General features: G+C 31.8%; 1 protein-coding gene across 4 annotated transcripts; it reads left to right on the top strand.

Annotated features, from left to right (window-relative positions):
* The first annotated feature begins 3,203 nt into the window (after positions 1-3,203).
* LOC128183073 (von Willebrand factor D and EGF domain-containing protein-like) lies at positions 3,204-15,496 on the top strand. Of its 4 annotated transcripts, none has more exons than XM_052851927.1 (21): positions 3,240-3,284; positions 3,420-3,490; positions 3,668-3,734; positions 7,587-7,784; positions 8,120-8,281; positions 8,405-8,419; positions 8,564-8,844; positions 9,179-9,265; positions 10,538-10,945; positions 11,153-11,238; positions 11,458-11,536; positions 11,622-11,798; positions 11,975-12,210; positions 12,334-12,604; positions 12,899-13,045; positions 13,160-13,328; positions 13,417-13,607; positions 13,713-13,952; positions 14,074-14,182; positions 14,409-14,730; positions 14,902-15,496. In XM_052851927.1, the coding sequence occupies exons 2-21, from the start codon at positions 3,470-3,472 to the stop codon at positions 15,152-15,154; spliced, it is 3,519 nt and encodes a 1,172-aa protein (XP_052707887.1). In that variant the 5' UTR covers positions 3,240-3,284; positions 3,420-3,469; the 3' UTR covers positions 15,155-15,496. The 4 variants fall into 4 exon arrangements, with proteins under 4 accessions (XP_052707888.1, XP_052707887.1, XP_052707886.1 ...); XM_052851926.1 differs by having other exon boundaries at positions 3,248-3,328; XM_052851928.1 differs by lacking the exon at positions 3,420-3,490 and having other exon boundaries at positions 3,204-3,284.
* Positions 15,497-17,888: the final 2,392 nt, after the last annotated feature.

Here is a 17,888-nt window from a genome sequence, read left to right as displayed (position 1 = left end):
AATGGTATCTCTAAATGCTAATCGGAAGTTCGACATTGAAACCTGACTTTTTCATGCCCAGTAGGGGATTCTTCCAGTGCATAAGGACAAATATCACAATAGACACAATATCTTTTATATAATTAAATAACCTCTTCAAGTGCAAAGACAAGGACCCATGTCTTTAAACTAAATAATAAAAACACAATCGTGACCTGTACTAATCCCTGTGCGGTCGGCTGCATGAATATCTACGTTCAATAGACAGCAGTAATTGAAATAAAGAGATAGATTATTGAATTCACGGGTAGGTTTGTTTAAAATCTATTTTTAAACTCATGAAAAGAAGAATTGTTCTTGTTTTTGAAATTATGCTGACTATATTTACTTCCTTGTGGCTTGCCGTTTTGTAAGTTCTCTGATCACGTTTCCCATTTACGAATAGACATTGATCAGCAGTTTGGCTACATGTATTTAGTTAGGTCAGTTTAGGTAATTATTTATACATAGAGTGACTTTATCGAAATTGAAGAGATGATTGTAAAAAGAAAATGCGCACATTCTTTAGTTTAACCTTTAGAATGTTAAAGATATGAATTAACGAACATTTTTCAACACTTTGCTGTAAATTTACTGATAGTAATAAAAGGATAATTGTTAAAAAAATCCAGAGAATTTTAGAGAACATTCTTGTCTCATCTTTTAATGTTTGATGCAATTAGTACAATCGAAATCGAATCAGAAGTTATCCAGCATAAATACTAAAACATTTGTCTAACAGAATATTGCAATATTGCAATTGTGTTTGTTTGTTCTATACTTCGGCAAGAAAGATATTCAAAAACGTGAAGGTACTCGTCAATTATCAGATTTAATTGCATAAATTCTCTAACATGACTTTTTTCATCTCAACCTAGAGACGATATTTTGTAAGTTCTAAATTAGAATTTTTAAGGTGGAATACACACCTGGAAAAAGTCACTCAAATTAACAGAAAATTATTTGATTATGAAAGATATAATGATACATTAACCGTACATATGTCAAATAAGCGAAAAATTGCAGTTTTTGGATAAAAATGAATAACTAAAACATCAATTTATAAGAGTATTTTGTATTCATTTTATAAGAAGGTATTGTAATGTTTGACTTAGGTCTACTACAATTAATAGTGAGGTCTTATAATACATACATGTAATGATTTGTACAAAGATAATTAAAATAATTTGTTAAAATACAGTTAATAGAAAAAACATAAATTTTCCTTTAAATAACATACATACAATGAATGTTCCAAAAATAATGACACTTGGCTGTTTTCATCAACATTATTAAATTGCTAGATTCACTTGTTAAACAATCAAATAGCCTTTAGAAACATTTCTCGTATTTATTGGGACATACATCTTACACTAATTGATTGCAGACCAAAGGGCATGATTTGTATCCTTTTTACAGATAGGTGGAATTAATTTCTGGGAGTCGCACGGGCCTAACTTTTGAGAAAACAAGGGTTGAGGGTTGTGGTATGCAGTAACATTTTCCGGCCCAAAATATTCGGTCATAATGCGTGCTTTGCTTGATGTTCATTGTCATGGAAAAGTCGGAGATAAATACCAGTCTTGGAGCGACGACTTTCGTAATATTTCTTAATTTAATAACAACATTTTTATTTAATTTACCTGTGTCTTGGTTGCACTTTGACACAGGAATTAGCATTAGAGGGCCTTTATTGTCAAAGGATATATCATATAAAACATTCTTCAAGGTTTTGAATCTTTTTGCAATGCTAGGGCGTTTTGCATTCGTTGATGCCCAGATTCAGTTTGAACGTTTTGGCTCAAAATACTTAAACCAGACCCCGGATACATACATGTCACATGTAGATTAGATTACATTTTTTGACCTCAGTCTTACTTTTACAAAAGAAATATATATTGGAAAAGTAAGACAGAGAACAAAAGTGGGCATTTCCAACTGTTATGGCCTTGCCCCGGGCCAGTACTCATTACCGGTAACTAAATTATCAAAATATTTGATATAATTTTGATAGAATATTTAATAACTTCTTTGTATTTTGAGCAGGTACTATTTTGTTCATCGCTAAATAATGCGTTTTAGTTTAAGATTTGTAAAAAATCTAACCTATGTGCTTATTTATCCATATAATCTTATGTTTTTCCCTTTAAAGAGCAACTCCGCATTCTGGGGTATTGATTACACTGAAATTAAGTTTTTCTTAAGAACGCGGCTCTTGAAAACTAGCACGTGGAAATTACATCGTAAAACATGACATGTATTTGACATTTCTGTGTTAGCAAAGAGGTATTTGGTCGAGTTTGAGGACATAGATCGGTGCAGGTGTACTCAAAGACGCATTGTTTAAATGTTTGATTATTATCGTCTTCTGCTTTTGTTAATTTCCACTGAAGATAGATTTTATTAACGGCAAAATTTGATGGAAATAAAGATATGATGTAAATCTAGGTGACTCTTTCTTTTAGGCACTATTGGTGACCTTGAATCAGGTAGCGATGAAACACGGTGTCTTTGTTTTCTGTGACCGTCAAAATACAAATTATTACGTTGTATTTGTCTTAATTTTAGAAGGGCTAGAAACGGTTTCAAATGCTTTTATAAGGTAATTAAAGTATGTTCAATTTATCATATATCGCAATTTACTACGAAAAACGTTCAAAAATGGAAAGAAATGAGAAATGATATAATAGACGGATGCAGTTGTAAATCTGATCGGTACTGTACATCCATAAAAATCAATTTGGATTACATCAAGGAGTGTGTTGACCAAACACAGTCCGTTCTGAACGAAATCAGTTTATGACCGAATGTTTTCTGTAACCATTAAAAGCCTGTCCTGACATGTGTGGGGTAACTCCATCTTGGTGGACATAAATATCAGCAGTATGATTGTGCAGTATGATCTTCATAAAGCTGGAATTTTATTCTTCACTTAGTAGAAGTAACGACCACTGTTAACAATCTTTACCCTACAATCAGTTTCAAAAACCGAATGGCCCGATTCTAGTTTTTTTCAGAACTACAAGCTGACCAGACTGTCAACTTATTATCATTAATGGTTTTTCGTCCCTAAACTGAGTCTCTGGGGACCATGAATTCTGACTTGACATGAATGATAATATATTTCTTTTTAAAGCAACGTATATACCTCCTATTATATCGTACGAGAACTGGATTGGACGATTTGTGTATAAAGCAAGAACAACTTGGCATACATAATCTGCTATTCATTTGATGACTGCTCATTGAACATGGAACGCGCGAAGGTCAGTTAAATGATGAGTTAATTATACTGAAAAAGGACAGTTAGGTAAAGTAAAAAATAAACGAAATATTATTTGTATTTTGTTAAAATATACATATTTAAAGAAATCAATACATTGATATTTTTTTCCATTTAGAAATATATTGCCGAATTCTATCGTGCAGTTCAAACCAGTGATTTACCTAAATGAAATTCATTTGTCGACTGGCAGGAATTAAATCATTATCTATCAAAAATAATTTTTATGTTATGACAAAAAAGGTGTTAATTTAGTTTTGCTGATTCGCATAAAGGCTTAAAATATTATTTCTTAGAAGAAAAGAAAAGTCGGGGAGTAGTGATCATGTATTGGAAACATGTGAAATTAATGGATGCTACTTTTAGATTCACTCACGAAGAAAAAGAATGTTTTCTTGGCTTGGATTCTGTTTACTGTTTGTCGTGATAAAAGGTAATTTTTCCTCATTCCGAAATAAGCTAGCGTGTTCTCTATAGATATGTTTTTAAAGCCTATAATGTAGAATACGTGTTGTAAAAAGGTTGAATAGTTTTTTTTAACTGTGATTATAAATCTATAAAATATGAAAAGATTAAAAATGAATTTAAAACACGAATAACTGGATTTAACTGGTGGTTTATATATCAAGTACATTTTTTTCGTTTGTGCATTTTTTGTTATTGGTTTTTTGGGGGTTTTTTGTTTTGATTTTTTTGGGGGGAGGGGGGATTAAGTATAAGTTGGTAGATTCAAGATAAGTGCCCGTTGCAAGATGAACTAATTTACACATTCCGCAATGATTTGGTTCTAATCAAATCTACAATAGCGTAAATTTGTCATATCACATTTTAATCAATATATTCTAAATCACTTTTGGATAATGTAATGCATTATAATATTATATTACTAATTATAAGTGCAAATCGAAAAATAGGCTTGATTTGTCATAATTTTCAAAGACATATGACAGGCGTTTTATTAAGTCCGACAGTTTATGTTAGACTAATTATCCACTTAAATGAACATTGGACATTGTCAAGGAAGAAAAATATTTATTGCTTTATATATTATATAAATAAAATATGCCAAAGATTTAGAATTAAGCGCGATCTCAGGTTCTTTAATTTGCCATGCTTTATGAATTGCAATGACCCTTGCTTTGAAGGTTAGTTTATGTTTGCCTAGTGTTTTTGAAAGCTACTCTTTTATGTGATGAAAGTGGGTTTTTTTGTTACTCGTCACTATAAATGATATAAGAAAATTAGCATTCCAAACGATACTTCTTCATTTATATCAATACGTCAACATTCAAATATTATTTTCAGGATCATTGTCAGTAATATTATTGTGTTTTTGTTCTGTTTCACAATTTGGGAGAGGAAAGTTGTACCAGAAAGACATCGCAAGCAAATATTTTTGAATATATGAAAATATATGCAAATCAAAATGATTTTTTTTTAGTTTTGTGGTACTTTAGTAAAAATTATCCTAAGTAAACAAATATGATATATTATGTTGATGATAAACTTGGTTGAATTGTTGCAATTATTCTATCTGTTTTCTTCCTTATAAATTGTTAAGGTTAAGTGACTACAATATTACACTGTCACACTGATATTAATACTTATAAATTAAGGCATTTTGCAAATAAACTACAAAATGCCTGCACTAGAGTACTTGCTTACACCTTTGGTATTTCAACACATGCGTGATGATGTCTGTAAGGTATATCAGAATTTTAACTGATAAGTTATTATTGTGAAATTAATCAAAAACCTACTTTCATTTTCGATAAACAAGCCCGAAATAGCAAAAACGAGAGTAAGGTGGTGGACACACATTGCCGGATCCAAGTCAGGGAAAGTCTCCATCAAAATACATGTATATACTTGCAATGAAATAATATTGAATGATTACGTTAAAAGTGAAATGTATTTACTGTGATCCTATTTGGAAAAAACATAGACGTTAAGATTTGACAAATACTGAATAATTAAAATGAGTCAATTCGTTTCTTTAGTGGGCGATTTTAGTTTTAATACTCATTCGCTTACGGAGCTCGACATCTGGTGAGAGAATAGGGTAGAACTTTCATGAACGGGGTAACCAAGGACGCGGATTGACTAATTGACGAAAAGTGTAGGACGAGTTCATCATGCATCGCGTGCAGATACCTTGGATCGGTCTTCGATTATTACAAAATGTTAATAAATCAAATGGAACAATTATTGGGCCTTAAGAATGAATGGTAAAAAAACCTTTCTAGAGCGGGTGCACAGAAACGGGTTGACTAATTGATATCATGGCGGAAATTGTAGGGCGAAATATCCATCGGGGAGATACTTTGAATCTGACAACTTTGGTTTAAATATGTATGCAAATGGATAATAATGCATAACCTTGCGTGTTTTAATTTCATACATTTTCATACCACGACAGATTGGTTTTAAACCTTAGACATTCATTTGTAAACATTAATGAACAGACTATTGTATTCTATGTCTATATGGATAAATTATGTATGCATAAAACGCGGAAGTTTAATGGAGATGTTTCTCACCCTCCGCTCACCCCCCCCCCCCATATTGTTTTTATCTAAAATCTTTTTTGGGACGGTAATAGAAATTGTATTGAAAATTGACCTAAGATCCAAATTTAGAGATACACTAAATACCCATTCACTGGTTTAAAATATATACAATAGAAAAGGAGATTGTTTTTTATTTCAATTTTAAAAAATAAGAAAAAAAATAAATCGGACAAACTATATGCAAAAATGAACCCAAAAAAATGGTTTAACATATTAAGCATTATATCATAATTATGTGTAAAGTGTAAATTCCCGCGTTTGCGCGGGTTATCACCTAGTATTCCTAAATCAAACATATAGCATTTCCGTTCCAACATGATTGAACACAACCAAAACACAAAGAAAAGGATAACAATTGCTACAAAAATTTTGAAACAAATTAAATTGAACGTTATTTTAAACAAATAATAAATAGTTTCTTTTCTATTTAGTGCAGTCTGGTTATGCTTCTTTGGAAAATTGAGCAACAAATATTTTTAGAAAATCTCAAAACTATTTTTTTTTTCGATATCTTAGCCCTCCTAGTGAACGTTTGCATTTTAAAACCTACACAAGAGCACGTCAATCAATTTGGCTAGTGCTTCAAATCAATTGCATATTCGAATAGCACTTTCCACACGGTGTACAGGTATCATAATTATTTCACTTTCGTGCTAAATACTGAAATCTAATTTGTTTAGACGCATTGATAATTCGTTCTATTACCATTAGCGTTAGCAACATATTGAGCAACGGGTAACACAGCGAATTGTGCGTAAATTATGCGCGTACGGCTCGCCGTAAAATTTGCGTCATTTCTTTATTTTAACAATAAAATGTTCTCTAAAATTATACAGAGAAAAGGTGAATTCTACGGCGAACCGTACGCGCATAATTTATGAGCATGTAACAATTCATTGTGTTAACCGTTGCCAAGTGTGTTGCCAACGCTTAGGTAATATAACGGATTACCAACTGCGTCTAAACCAATCAGTATTTGACATGAAAGTATGTCGTTTCCAACTGTTACCCTTCCAAACAGACACCTTTTATTTATTACAAGTTGTCGTTTTGATCAATGTTTTGCTAATTCGGTGTAGTTATCGAAAATGAAAGTAGGTATTTAACGAAATTTGATTTATAAATTGCAAATGAGATGAAATTTCTTTTGGTTTACTGACATCATTTGATTTAATTTATTTGAAACATTGAATGTGTAACAAGAAACTCTGGCGCAAGCATTTCGTAGGATACTATTATTTTCAATATTGATCCATCTATAAGTATATATGTGAAGTTTAAAAAGAAACAACAACACTTCTTGCCGTATTTGTGTAAAGAACAATAACACTAAAAGAAACTAAATTAAACATTTTTGGCGGACGGCACTTATAATGTAAGGATTATTCATAAAAGTTGCTAATAATTCGACCATCTGGGCTTGACGAATTTACCTTAACCGTATCATAGTTGTGGATCACTCTGTAAAAAAGGTTATACTTAATAAAAATAATTCTCTTAATTAATTTAATTACGTATGGCAAAATACCCCATTTAAAAAGGTTAAATAGCAAATGTAATTCTGAAAAAAAAGAGTATCATAAGAAACAGAAGATTATTTGAAAAAAAATGTATTAAAATAATATTTTGTTTATATATCAATCAAAAGGATCGTAAAAACTTATTAGTTATAGACTTAGAAACTTTAATCTTGTTGTACTTCTGTGGTGTTATAGCTCAGAATCCATGTCTTGACGGGAACTATTATGAGATTGACCACGTAACTAAACGATCGCCATCTTTTGATATGGACTCCACACCTATCTGTGATAGATATATTACAGAGGGATGGTACCGAGCCAAATCTCACGTGATGTCTACGTCACCACCAATCCTGGGGAAATGCAACACATTATACCCAGTTTGGTTAAAAGGTATATTGTTCGAAAATTTTCATTTCATAGATTGCATAATATGTGCTTTTCATAACATCTTTTTGAAATCAGTTTTCATCATAATTTTTTTTCTATAAGACTGTTTTTGATGACGATATCAGTTATAGTTTTTGTCAAATATTGAATGAATATTGACTTTCTAAGCAGCAACTATGGCCAGTTAACATTTTAGAAATATCGTATAAGAGCATTTGAATATTTTTCTGTGGTGTTTTAATTATAATCACATCTTTGATGTATGGACATATAGTAAGAATATTAATGCTTTTGTCTGTTTTTCAAAATATGTTTTGTTAAGTTTTTTTTTTGTTAAGATCCTACTCCTCCTGATGGGGACACAGAGACATTAACAGCATGTGAAGTGGGGTTTTTTGACGACTGTTCCAACAAGTATGAAATAGATGTCAAAAACTGTTCAACATTTCTGGTTTACAAGCTAATACCACTGGATGTCTGCAACGCTGCATATTGCTTTGGTAATCATGTTGCATTATTTTATACATGCAATCGCCATGGATATCACAAAAGTTAGACTGATAAAATAACTTGTTTTCATCTTTACTTTTTCCATGAAATGATTTTTTTTTCAAATGTTGCAGAGCTTGGACACGATTGTAAGTACAACATAGAGGTGACTGGGTTATAAATGATAATTAAATTAAATAATAGAATTGGTGAATTTGCACATTGGAGAACTCAGTTTCACTTCTAAGCATTATCCATATTATTTCAACAAAAGCTTCTTAACTCTCTTACAGGTGTGGATGAATTTGTAGACAACGTTCGAGTTTCCTTCCACAATATCACGTGGACAGAAAAGAAACATGCGATAGTTCCGGGTCTTTTTCAGTACGACCCCTCTGTCAACCTGATTTGTTCCTTCACCCCTTCTGATGATGACTCCCTGCTCTACCACATTGACTGGTACGTCGATAACGAGACTGTGATCCAAGGACAGACCGTCGACAAATGGTCATTAGATGACGCTATTCTCTCCGCAGCCGATCTAAACAAGGCGGGGAAAAAGATAAACACCTGGGTAAGTTAATTATGTATATTAATACAAGCGTTTCTTTCAGTAGCTTAAGGGACATGAAAACAAAAACAAGAGATAAAAATCATGATAAGTATACATGTAGCAGTCTCATATGTGTGTAATTTACAAGGTATGGTACTTGTTTTTAAAGGGGTATAAATAAATTTGGCGGGAAGATATGATGGGACGAAATAATGAGATGATCTTCGAGCTGTTGTAGAACTATTAACAATGAAATAAATAAAACAAAATTTTCACATATTCTAATTTAGCTAATAATAAATTCATAATAGTGCGTTTTGTTACTCTAGTTGCTGTTTGTCTAATCTTATTTTAGATTCACTGTGCTGTAGGAGTGAAGAAGTCAAAAAACAGCCTTCCATGTTTTTCAAAATCCAGCAAACTGTTCTTTGCAGGAATAGAGGTTTCAAAAATACTAAACTCTATCAAATTGTAATGTTTAAAAAAGACATTAACTGTTTTCATTAGAATGTTTTTGTAATATGTATCCCATTTACCTAAGCATAAGACAATTTGATAAAATATGTATATGTGTAATGAAGTTATTTTTGGATTTTGTGGCGTAAATTGCGAAACGACAAACAGTAAAATAAACAAAACAAAATGAATTCATTTAACCAAAAATGAAATCAAAATAATAGAATAAGAAGATACTCACACCAAGAAACACACACTCTCACTCTCACTAAGAACAAAATGAAACTCTAAATTGTAAATCAAATACCACTGACAATGAAATAATACGGATTAACTTTAAACTCATTCAATTGTCTGTATATATAAGAAACAAATAAATGCTTTAAACACAAGCTAAGTATAGCAATAAATTTATGTAATAGAATAAACAAACAAATCAAAATTATTCATACTGTTATATGTAATTTTACAGAAAAAATTGGAACATTATCTGTAATTGAAGAATTACCTGTTATCACTAGCTTATGTAACACATCATTCAATCATTGAATAGAATTGAAAGTTTGACTTCAAACAATAGCAACAGCCGCCCTAAAAATAGTCACCACTGGGCCTCCATAGCACACAGAGCTCCTGACCATTGACATTCACCATCCACGGGTTCCCGTACGTCCCTCTTGCGTCATGCCTTGTTCCGTTTATATTCACGGTCCTAGTCCTCACCCACATATTCTACGCTTAGCCTTTAACTGACGTTCACTACTGACACACCTGGTTTGACGCTATAACCCTCACTGCACTGAAACAATAAGTACATATTAAAAAACCTTTAGACGTATTAGCTAATGCAACGAAACTAAAAGACCACGTTCCCCTAAATATACCTTAAAACTGACAAAATGTCTACATAAACTTACCGGCTGGAGAAAAGCAAATGTCCAAACCGATTTACAGTATTTCTGGCTACCAGTTTACCAGACTAAATTCTGGAATTCGCCATTAGTTACAACCTGGACAGCAAATTCACCAACGTGGCCGCACACTTGACAAGCAGCCATGACTGTTTAACTGAACAAACCGGTTTTGCTAAAAAAAAAAATAGCCCTACTACGAACACTCTCGATTGGAAATATGGAACACAACTTAGCCCAAAATTATAATTATTTACACAAATACAAAACTTAAATAAAGTGAATTCAACTTCATCACAATATAATAAGACATTTGCTGAATTCTAAATAAAAATGAATTATTACAGATCTTGAATCATACTCTAAGTATTGAGAGGAAAGGAAAAGTTACGTTAATGATGCGACCCACCATTCCATTTGCATCTGAGACTATTCACACTCCAGATGGAAAGCAGTCGGCTTCTCCTTTGAACATCCAGTTGTCGTTTCCTGGAAAATCTGAGGCAAAGTGTAAAAGGAGTTCGATTGGTAACCTGAAAAAATGTTCTGTGACTATAGACAGTCACATTTTTAGAGAAAAGCAAAATTATGAGGATGAGACAAAATGGTACAAGATCCATACCATAGAGATATTCAATTCAGATGATGAAGGTTATTACATGCCTGACCACAAGCTCGTGTTGCGACTAGAAACAAACAGCCCAAGCGGACAAGGTGCCTCGATATTTTCTGATGTTGTTTTTCATGACGTTCATGTAAGTTATTTTAATTTAAAACTGTTAAAACGTGTTGAGTGTCAATATATTGCATTTTGACAGTAATTGGATGTTTTTAGCTCACCTTAGCTGAAAATTTAAGCAAGCTATTCTGATCACATTTTGTCTCCATTAAGCTGATTTTATTATGCCTATTGTTGCTCAGGTGATTGCTGTGGCCCGTGGGCCTCTTTTTTTCTCTGTTAGATCAACGTTGTAGACGAGAAGGAAGAGTGGAAGGGGAAACGCTGTAGTTCGTATGCCGATCCACATCAAACAACGTTCGACGGACTGTGAGCTATACTAATGTATATTATTTAGGTGTTTATTTAGACTGGTAGTCGCAGTATGCTAACAAAATGAACATTTTTCAAAAATTTGTTCTAATCAGGCGTAAGTTTACAAAGTGATAAATTCTTTAAGCATTTAATGTTTTTTAAAATAGGAACAAAAATTACCTTTAAAATTCGGAAGAAATTATATTACTATCATTACTATCAATGTCCTTTTAGCCATTATGAATGCCAAAGCACGGGATGTATAACCGGAAAGACGTATATATTTTATAAGAACGCTGCTCATTTACAGGAGGTAACCATTTTGTAAAATCAAAACTATATTTCTCAGCGTTAAATATAAACGTCAAGTTGTTATGATTATTCGAATAAAACTATAGGTGCAAGTCCGCCACGAAAACTGCTGGGGACGACCTCGTTGCGTCTGTGCAGTGGCAGCTCGATCAGGACAGGATGTGTTTACCATCGATGCTTGTTATCGGAGGCAGTATATCAACTTTCCTATCTGTAAAGAGAATTCTCTCAAAGTCATCAAAGAAACAGACAAAGTTTATAAGGTTGATTTTAATTTGCTGTCGATGGGTTTTTTTTATTTTTGATTCTTGATATTATTGAATCAACCTTTCTATTGTTTTCTTTCATCTGTAAACACCTTGGCCTCTAAAGAAAGCATAACTTTATGTTCTATTAATTTTGATGCATCTTTTGTTCATGATTTTAATTTTTCTTTGAGATCATATTTCCAACCGGAACATTTGTTAAAGTCTTCCTTTACAACTACGGTTGCTCTTTCTGGTACATAAACCTAGAAGTGTACCCCACAGTGGCTGATCTAGGTAAAACGTCTGGATTGTGTGGAGTACTGGATAATGATAGGACTAATGACCTCCGCCGTATGGACGGTACCCAGGACAATATATACTCCTACAGCTACCATAATCCACCTGATGGTTTCTCCCTGTCATGGCAGTGAGTTTGATAACGATATTTGTTTTTCTTTTAAAGTAATAACATTCTATTTTTACTGTTGATTTTACTGCTGATCTTATTGTTATAACATTTTGATAAGTGTTTATGTTGATCCGTTCACAGACTTCCCGCTGGTAGTTCAGATGACCTTCTAGCGAATTCACAGACTATTTTTGATAGTTTGACACCGTTGTCCTCATATTTGCACAAACTTTGCACTTGTGATAAAGAGAAAACACTCTGCAGCTACAAACAGTACACTGAATGCAAAACAAACGTTAGAGGCCGGGAGTACCACTGTGTATTACACAGCAGCAGTTCAAGGAGGAAAAAACGAGACCTGGAGATTCTCACATCCCTTCAAGATGTGGACGCGAAATCAGTAGAACAAACGGTAAATATGTTCTAACATCAGAGGATGGTCTTATTTATAGTTGTTTTATGCATTTGTAAATAAATCACAATTTTTACTATTGACAAATAATAGGTTAACAAATTGATTTACAATGATAATTATGTCGTTTTTAATAATTTATCAGTGCTCAATGATATATATGATGAATAACGAGATACAATTTTACAATTAACTGATATCTTAATAACTCTGATTTTACTAACAACATACACATTTACCTTTAAAATCTTTTCAAGAAACGATGTTACTTTTGTTTATAACTTGTTTTTCTAGCGAGTCAAACGACAAGCAGTTAGCGAGGTAGATGCCTTCAATATATGCGATGATGCATTTCAACAGTCTGCACACTATAACATTTGCCTCCAGGTTGTTCCAAACTTCACCAATGAAACGTTTGCTAACTGCATTAATGATCTAACAGTAAGGTCATTTGTTGTATTCATGCTCTATTTTCTCGCACCTATTTTTCCCCATGTTTTCCTGAAAAAAGGGTAAAGGAAAATGTTTTTTGTAATATTTGTAATATTCTGACAGATTACCGGGGATCATAACCTTACTCAGTTGCATCTTGATACAGGCCTTGTACAATGTCAAACATATATATTGTTGAACTCTACATTTGCAAATGAGCATCCGGATATTGCGGCATTTATCACTAATTTATGTCCTAACAATTGTAGCAGTAATGGAATATGCACATCAGGTATGAAGAAATATAAATAACAAAAAAATATTGAAAGCATTATTATGTAAAACAAGAAAAAAATACTGAACCTTCTTTGTGATTGAAGGGAATTGTACCTGCAATGACGGATACGGGGGAAGTGATTGCTCGTTTGATGTTTTGTCTCCACCTACAATAACAAGATTATCTGGTGACGGTGTTTGTGACAAATCATCAGAATCTTGTGACGATATTACGCTTTATGGCAATTACTTCTTGGAAAATATGAGGACATCTTGTTTTGTGACAAGAGAAGAGGTAAAATATGCAACTTTCTTACATTAACAAAACATAATGATTTTGCAAAATATTGATAAATAGCACCATTCGTTGCTTCCATACAGTTCTTTTTTGTATATTTAGAACAATGAAAACAATACCGTGGCATTATCAACATCATATAACACAAAACTAGAAGAAAGAACCATGTTTGAAGGGTATTGCAGCCTTGAATATGGTTCTGGGAATTCATGGATTACGTCATTTCAGTTTAATCTTTCTAATGATGGCACTCAGTTTACGGATTCGCATACAGTATACATTTACCAGTCTGCCTGTCAAACATTTAATAACGAATCTGGGAGTGTTTATTTCACACTTCAGGTATATTTTAGTTTTCAAATGATATCAAGTATAATTAATATTATACCTACCTCTTGATAGTTTGTGTGTTTTGTGATTTGCATTTAACATAATTTAAAAATAATCTTATGCCCTCTTTTAGAATGGATTTTGTTACATAAATGGAACGTGTATAGAAAGGGGAACATTTAAAAGCAACGAAAGCTGTTGGCAATGCTTGCCGGTAATCAATACATTTGATTGGACTTGGGGTATGTTCGTAATCAATTAATTGACTGTGTCAATACGAATTATAACAATTACGATTCGTTATACAGTATAAAATTAAAACACATGTTTAATTTTTACGGAATTTTAAAAATCTTTGATTATCATTACAAAGTTGGATTATTTTAGTTAACAGAAACTTTTTTTCAAAATTCATTTCCTGGAGGGAGTTTTGAACTATTTGAATGTTTTTGATTGTGTATGTTTTAGAATGTAACACGACAGAAACCACAGAACCAGCAACCACTTCTTTCCATCCAGCTTTCTCCACATCCTCAGCAGATCTTACAACCACTTCTTTCCATCCATCTTCCTCCACATCCTCAGCAGATCTTTCAACAACAACAGTTCTTATTGCTTCCTCGGAAACAGATCAAGCCTCTAGAACCACCAAAAAATATAAAAACAGACATGAAGGTACCAAAGAGGTTTTACAATTGGAAGTAATAGGTCTAAGCGTTGCAGTTGCTGTCTTTGCGATTATAATTTTGTTCGTTACTGGATACATGGTCAAAAACAAATTATTTTCAAAGTAAGTAATATTTTATGGCTTTAAAGCTTTAAAAACGTTTAATAAAACGTTAGTGGTATGATATTCAAATAATTTTATTTTTTATTTTAAATGCAAACAGTTGTAGAAGTTATTTTTAATATCTTTAAAGCAAATGGTCAGCGTATTTGTTATCACATTACATTATTAAAGGTCAAGCATAAATAAATTAACGCCAACCATGGAAGACAACTTTCAAGATAGCAAGACAACGGTAATAACAGGAATTTCAAACCCAGACGATCTGTGGCTGTTTCAGAAGTCTGATCAACTGTATTCCAGACCACCGTCTTCAACTTCCATTTACGAAATGCCACCAACTAATGATCTCCAGAGACTTTATGAAAAACCAGCCGCCCAACCGGTACAATTTTATGTCAAACAACAAGATTTCCATGGCAACTAAACTGAAAATTAATGAATTAGAACTTTTTGTTGACACCAAACGTTATTTTCTTTCTCACATATCTACTACTATATTTTCGTGAAAGTTTGATTTAAAAGTTTGGCCATTGTAAAAGACTATTTTTCTCTGGTTTAAACAGGTAATATGATATAAAGATGTGAGCTTAAGATGTTCATATATTTTATTTGGTTTGGGGCCCCAACAGAAATGATAATTTCCCTGAAATTGCTGATAAAATTTGGCATGGAAATTACTTATTTGAAGAAATCAAACAAATATTTATCTATTGATCTATTATATAGTTATGACTCAATACAGTATGAAGATGAACACATGTAGTGACCAGAAAAATAATATCTAAGTAAAAGGTTAAAAAATTAAGTTAAAAATTAAAATTGCTTTACTGATGGCTTAAAATGCCTGTACATAATGAATACATCAGCAATTGTAAAGATTGTTTTAACAGTTTGGAGTAATCAAATTATAACACAAATAAAAAAATAATAGTAATGCCATTTTCCCAAAAGTTTCATAAAAAAGACATATTTAATGTCCCATAGGGAGTAAAAAGGTAGTGGTCACATCTTTAAAAAAAAAAAAAAAAAAAGGTGGTACGTGAAATAAGCTTATTTTAGGCACAAACTAGAGTTATTTTTTTGTATTTTGGATTCTATGAAATATAAACTAAACATGCCAAAATAGAACTATCAAAATATTTCGATAGAAATTCATAATATTGTTCATAAATGTTTTTTAAGAACATGAATATATCGTAATACACAAACTATCTGGAAGTTTAGTCTGCGCTAAAAAATCAGGAGGCTAAAATAACAGTACTCTAAAACTATCGTTCATTTTCTTCTTGAAAACCATCCCCCACAAAATATAGTTCCCTCCTTAATTCAGTAAATATCTAATTTCTTTAAACAATTTTATTCATTATTTGGTTTATTTGGCATTGTAAAATATAAATATACAAATAGAATCAATATATAATTCAAAATTTTCAGATAAGAGGTGACATAAAATAGCTATCCATAAAGAGAGGAGCGAACCTCTTTAAAGCAAAAAAACTATAATTCTGAAATAAGTTTTGAAAATATGTCTTTGTTTTGCCAATTGTTGTCACCTGATTATATCATTTTTAAATGTCAAATTAACATGTTGACAATATATTTAAAATATAAGATCTTGTAAATACTTTTGTTTACTTCATTGCATTCATCTTTTACAATTTTTGACCAACCCATTTTCCATTTTTAAACACAGGGTGTTAAAAACAAACCATATTAAGCCGAACTAATGAAACGGCAGTGTGTTTTAGTGTGATTTGTTTTTTCCAAATGTAGGTAAATAAATATTGATTTAAATGTTACTTTTTTTTAAAAATGCTAACAGATGCTGGTCATATAATTATTGTAATGCGTTTACATTTTTATAACATTAACATGGCACTCATAAAGGACAACATTTCATAATACTTGCCCGTAGTCCCATATAACTCGTTGCATTGGAAACATATGCCATGCTTTTATAACTTCTACCCCCCCCCCAAAAAAAAAAAAAGAAAAGAAATTAACGCATGTTGATCAAAATAAGTATTTGGTGTTTTTTAATTGACGCATTTTCGATAGTTTTTTTTAGACCAAATATCCACTATTTTTCTCTTCTGGAATCTCTTAGCTTGCTAATTGTTAAATGAAAAGCCGGGATGGATCTTAGAACAAAAGACGCTATGCAGATAATGTACATCGAACCCGACACATATTACGTGTTAAGTTAAATCTCGAAATCTCAGCAATTGAAAACAAACTCAGCGGTTGAAAATAGAATTGCGTATAAAAATTCATAGGAATTACATATAATACACTAATGTATAGTCAAGTCGAATACGTTTACTTCAATATACACAAAGTTACTTGTGTTAGAAGAGAAGGCCAATAACGAATAAGCGAAACGTGGAACACTTTCTTCTTTTTAAAATTTAAATAAATGATAAAAGACGTTGACCAGATAAACAGAAAATAAATATGGATGTAAAAAAATGGGTTTGTTAGAATTGTATGTAAGCACCGAATTCCTACGATTTATAGTGGTGTTATTTCGACGGCATTCTTTTTGGATATATATCTAGTATTGGTGGAGGAATATTTCTTATCTCATTGTTTGAATACTGTCTTTCAATCTATAAAGATATTTTACTAGGATTTTTTGAATGAGTGTAAATACTCTAATGTTTTTTCATGTTTTGGTTTGTGAATATATTTTTTTGCATTATTCTTAGTTTGCGTTTTATTAATTTTCTCTTTGTAAAAGTTATGGTTTTTAGGTTTTTAAGAGTGTTTATAGTTTTCAATTTCTTATATCAATAAACTTTCGTTAATGTCGTGTTTATGTTCTTGAAGAATGAAATCTAAAAAAAAACGTGCAGCGTCAAACCATCGATTGTGTTGAATAGACATGAAAAACTTTTAAACTAAAAGTTTAATTAATGTATACATGTTCTTCCATCAAAATTTAATTCTTTCGTACTTTTATCATCATCATCATCATCATCATCATCATCATCGTCATCCTAATATCATTACAGTTTTATTCTAGATTCTTATTGCAAAGGCAACAAAAAGGTCTTCCGTTTTGATTTTCATGTATCAATTGAATTGCCATACATTGCTTCTCTCACATAGAAAAAATAATGGATATGATAATTATTGTGAATGAAATATCCAGACGT

Source organism: Crassostrea angulata, chromosome 5, assembly GCF_025612915.1.
Source record: "Crassostrea angulata isolate pt1a10 chromosome 5, ASM2561291v2, whole genome shotgun sequence".
In the NCBI taxonomy this organism is placed as follows: Eukaryota; Metazoa; Mollusca; class Bivalvia; order Ostreida; family Ostreidae; genus Magallana; species Magallana angulata.
This window is presented reverse-complemented; position numbering and strand designations above follow the sequence as displayed.